General features: G+C 46.3%; 1 protein-coding gene across 1 annotated transcript in view; it reads right to left on the reverse strand.

Moving 5' to 3' along the window:
• The window catches only part of LOC102774780 (nuclear RNA export factor 2), a gene marked incomplete at its 5' end in the record, with an annotated part of 13,496 nt that overhangs the window by 4,150 nt on the left and 4,883 nt on the right, over positions 1-4,463 (reverse strand). The window contains 8 exon segments of the mRNA XM_006765212.2: positions 1,589-1,771; positions 2,298-2,370; positions 3,000-3,042; positions 3,144-3,259; positions 3,361-3,419; positions 3,541-3,648; positions 3,797-3,852; positions 3,936-4,004. Of these exon segments, the coding sequence (XP_006765275.2) occupies positions 1,589-1,771; positions 2,298-2,370; positions 3,000-3,042; positions 3,144-3,259; positions 3,361-3,419; positions 3,541-3,648; positions 3,797-3,852; positions 3,936-4,004 (707 nt within the window).

Genomic DNA, 4,463 nt, shown 5'->3' on the forward strand with positions numbered 1-4,463 from the left:
CTGCCCGTTAAACAGGCAGTCAGAAATCCCTTTCACAATCTAGGACTGCTGGCTCCTAAGCGCTCGCCTGCCTGATTGCCCTAACAGCTTCTGCTTGCCAGCCTGATCACCCCCTAACCACTCTCCTGCTAGCCTGATTGACGCCTAACTGCCCCCCTGCCGGCCCAATTGCCCCTAACTGCCCTCCCCTGCTGGCCTGGGTCCCCCTTAACTGCCCTCCCCTGTAAGTCTGGTCACCCCCAACTGCCCTCCCCTGCAGGATTGGTGTTTCTGATTTTTTTGGATATAGTCCTAGAAGTGGGTCACTGGGTCAAATGGGAGTTCCATTTTAAATTATTTGTGGAAACTCCATACTGTTATCCACAGTGGCTGCATCAGTCTGCATTCCCACCTTTTCTCCACATCTTGCCAACATCTGTCGTTTGTTGATTTGTTGATGATAACCATTTTGACAGGTGTGAGGTGATAGCACATTGTCATTTTAATTTGCATCTGTGATTAGTAACTTTGAGTGTTTTTTCATATGTCTCTTTGCCTTCTGTCTGTCCACTTTAGAGAAGTATATATTTAGGTCCTTTGCCCATTTTTAAATTGGATTGTTTTCCTCTTATTAAGTTATATGAATACCCTATATATTTTGGAGATTAACCCTTTATCAGATTGTTTATTACTAGTGTATAGAAATATAATTGATTTTTATGTATTGATCTTCTATCCTGAAATCATGGTGAAATTGTTTATTAATTATAAAATTTTAATGGTTTCCTTAAGATTGTATATATACAAGTTCATGTCACTTGAACAATGTATTTTTAAAAATTATTTACATACTAGAGGCCCAGTGCACAAAATTCGTGCACTGGGGCGGGAGGGGGGAAGGGGAGGTAGTCCCTTAGCTCAGCCTGCACCCTCTTGCAGTCCAGGAGCCCTCAGGGGATGTCCAACATCCTTAGCACTGCCACGGAGGAGGGAGAAGCCCTTGCCACCGCTGTTGCACTCACCAGCCATGAGCCCAGTTTCTGGCTGAGCAGAGTTCCTCCTGTGGTATCAGGCTGAAACTGGCTCTCCAACATCCCCCGAGGGGTCCCAGATTGCAAGAGGGTGCAGGCCAGGGGATCCCCCCAGAGCACGATCAGGGCCAGGGAGAGACGTGGGAGGTTGACCAGCCAGGGAGGGAATTCAGGAGTGCTCCAGGGCGTATCTGGCCCGTCTCACTCAGCCGGCCTGTCTGGCTCATCTGGCCCATCTAGCTCATCTGGCTGGACCCCAGCAGCAAGCTAACCTACCTGTCAGAGCGTCTGCCCCTAGTGGTCAGTGCACATCATAGCAAATGGTTGAGCGGTCTTAGCATATCACTAGCATATTACGCTTTGATTGGTTGAATGGCCAGCTGGTCAACCAGACACTTAGCATATTAGGCTTTTATTATATAGGATATCAAAATAAAATTAATATACATATTTTATGAGCTCACTTTTTGGAAGCACAACATCCAAATAATTATTTTTCCAAATTAACTACAAGTTAGCATTATCCATTCCTTTGTCCTCCCAGCTCTCTCTTATTACCATAGATTCCCAGCACTCACTTCTGAGACCACTGGAGGCTTATCCCAGACTGGATGGAGAAACTCTGCACCATTTCCTGCTGCTCCTGGGAGAGGGTAGATAGGGAGCTGAAGGTGGGTGTAGGTACTGGAATGGAGAATGCACTCTGGGTTTCTTCTGTCCTGGCATTCCCCACAGTCAGTATATCATTCATGATGCACATACTGGAAGAAAGATCAGCCCTTAGACTCCCAAAAATCATCCTGCCCCCACTGCCACTCAGAAACAAGTTTCCTTCCATACCTCAAGCGTGCCTGCCCCCCAGATGCCTTGCCTGGTACCTCTGCCTCTCCCACTGAGCTCACCTTTGAAGAGATTGATTTATGATTCTGAGGACCAGTTTCACTCAATTTTTAGATTTAGTACTAACGCATTTACCCCTTACAGCAGTCCAAGGAATAGATCCTCTAATTCCCATTTTCAGAAGGGGATAATGAGTCACTAAGGTCTTATATCTTCACCAAAGTCACTTTAGCTAGCTAGCGAGTACTGAGGTCAGGAAAAGAATATAGTATTCTGATTCCAAAGCCCATAGTCTTAACCACTAACCTATACCTCTCTTTGGGTCTACCTGTTGGCTTTCCACAATACTGAGAAAAGCTCCAAGCTGCACCACTACATTCCTACACCACTGGAATTAGGCTGGGATGGGTGTTCATTGCCATGTTGTACCCACAACACAGCACTTACCTGGAATTGCTGCCAGAAGACAAGATGAAGGTCCGGGTGAAGGCATGGGCAGAACCTTGAGACTTTCCTTCCACTTCAATAACAACAAAAAAGTAACTCCTCTTAGAGCTGTACATACTTTTCACACAAGCAGCGTTCCCCCATCAGGGTCTTAACCTGATACTCTTGCAGCACCCTGATGGGAACCAGACCAGGACAGTGTTTCACTGTGACTCAGGAGGGAGTTTCAAGGACCAAGAAGACAACAATAGAGATAATCAACTCCCAGCAATAGGACCCCTAATGTGTCACATCCTCTGACAAGCACATGTTCACTTGATTCACTTTTTATAGCATTCCTAGAAAAGGGTATTACCAGCCCATTTTGCATATGAGAAAACTGAATGGTTTGATATTGGGTCCTATGTCACAGAGTAAAGAACTGAGATGAAAGCTATAAAACTCTACAGGTCGAGTCTCTAATATCTAAGCTGTGTTGAGATAAAAAGGCATGGATGCATGTCAGAACACAATAGGTTCGGGGCAAGGTAGGTGTGGGAGAAAGGGAAGGGGAGGGGAGGGGGAAGGAAAGGAAAGGAAAAGAAAAGAAAGGGGAGGAGAGGGGAGGGAAAGGAAGGGAGCAACCTGGGAAGCAGGGGAAAGTTTGGGCGTAAGTCCAGTTAGGGAAAGGGAGCAGTGGGGGATCTGGGGGAGGGAACTCACCTTCCTTGAAAACCCCACTGACAGAAAAACAGAGCATAATTTCCTGAAAGGAGAGAACAGTTATTAGGGCTCTCAGTATCCTTCTAAACCTCCTACCCACCTCTGACTTTCTTGGTCTGCAGGAGAGAGAAAACAGGTACTCACCGTGTGGGCCCACAGGTCTACCACATAGGAGTTAAGGTCATGCTGAGTTTTGGGGAACACACAGAGGGAGTTCACAATCTCACACTTTGTATGCTTCAGTAGCTGAAACCGCAGGTCTGTGGGGAGGAGGGGAGGAAAAGGGAAGGTTGGGCCCTTGGCTACTATGATCGACTCCTTTACACCCCTTTCCCATGCTGATTTCCTATCATGCAATTACCAGAATCCTTGAGGTTCTTCATATTCCTGTTATCCTTTAAGTACTCGCACAAGTTGCTTCTAGGGGAAAAAAGAGAAACAGGAAGTGGTGGCCTAGACAGGGTAGGTGTTTCCAAGAGATGGTCTCTGTCTGCTGGAGAGCAAAACGGCCCAGGATCAGAGTCTGAGCTGTGATACTCACAGGGCTGGGTCTTTGGAGTTGAAGGGAACAGTCAGGGAGAAGCAGGCCTCCTCGTGGTAAGCGCTGAGGAGACTTTCTCGGTCTTCAGAATCATAAATCAAATAATATCTGTGGGGGAAAGATGGGAACAAGCTATCTCTCTGATTTGGGCCCACCAAAGGGCCTTGAAAGCTTCTCTTAACTCATGGGCAGACCTGTGCTGTGTAGCCTTTCCTGTCCCTGTCCTCCTTTGCTTCATGATCCAAGGGGTACTTACTGAAGCAGGAATTGAAAGACTAGATTCTTCAGGGTCTCAGGTCCTTTAAAGCTTTCCTGGAATCAAAAGACAACTTCAAACTATGTAGGTAGACAAAGCATCCCTTGTAAAATCCCAATCGTGCTTGATCTATTCTCACCTTACAGGGTTTTATTATGTCCATGTCTACAATGCCAGTTACAGTTGGTGGAGGTAAATCCTGGCCATCCTGAAGAAGGGAGGAGTAAGTTAGCAGTATAGGGAGGTGGTCCTGGGTGATTAAGGGAAAGGATGGACCCAGGAAACGGTGAAGGTCAGAGGTCAAGGGTGAAAAGGACCTGGAAATTCCATGGGCAAGATTCCAGTGCACATCGGCATCATGAGGTCCTGGAAGTCTCTACTGTTTTATGCAACGTGTGTGTGTGTGTGTGTGTGTGTATTTCTCCCTCTTTCTCTTTTCCTCCCTCCTGTCCTTGTTCCCTCTCTCCCTGGCTCTCTTTCTTTCTCTCTGTATGTGTATACAGTTTTGCAGAGATATTCATGTATTTTTTCAGAAGTCCATGTTCCCCCAAATGGATAAAAGTTTGATGCAAACATGTAATCCAGGCAAGACATAAAGGGCTTGAGGGCAGGTGTGGAGGTTGTCAATGTAAGTAAGAGATGATGAATGTAGGCAGAAAGTAAAATT

The sequence above is a fragment of the Myotis davidii genome, unplaced genomic scaffold, assembly GCF_000327345.1.
Source record: "Myotis davidii unplaced genomic scaffold, ASM32734v1 scaffold1060, whole genome shotgun sequence".
NCBI classification, from domain to species: domain Eukaryota; kingdom Metazoa; phylum Chordata; class Mammalia; order Chiroptera; family Vespertilionidae; genus Myotis; species Myotis davidii.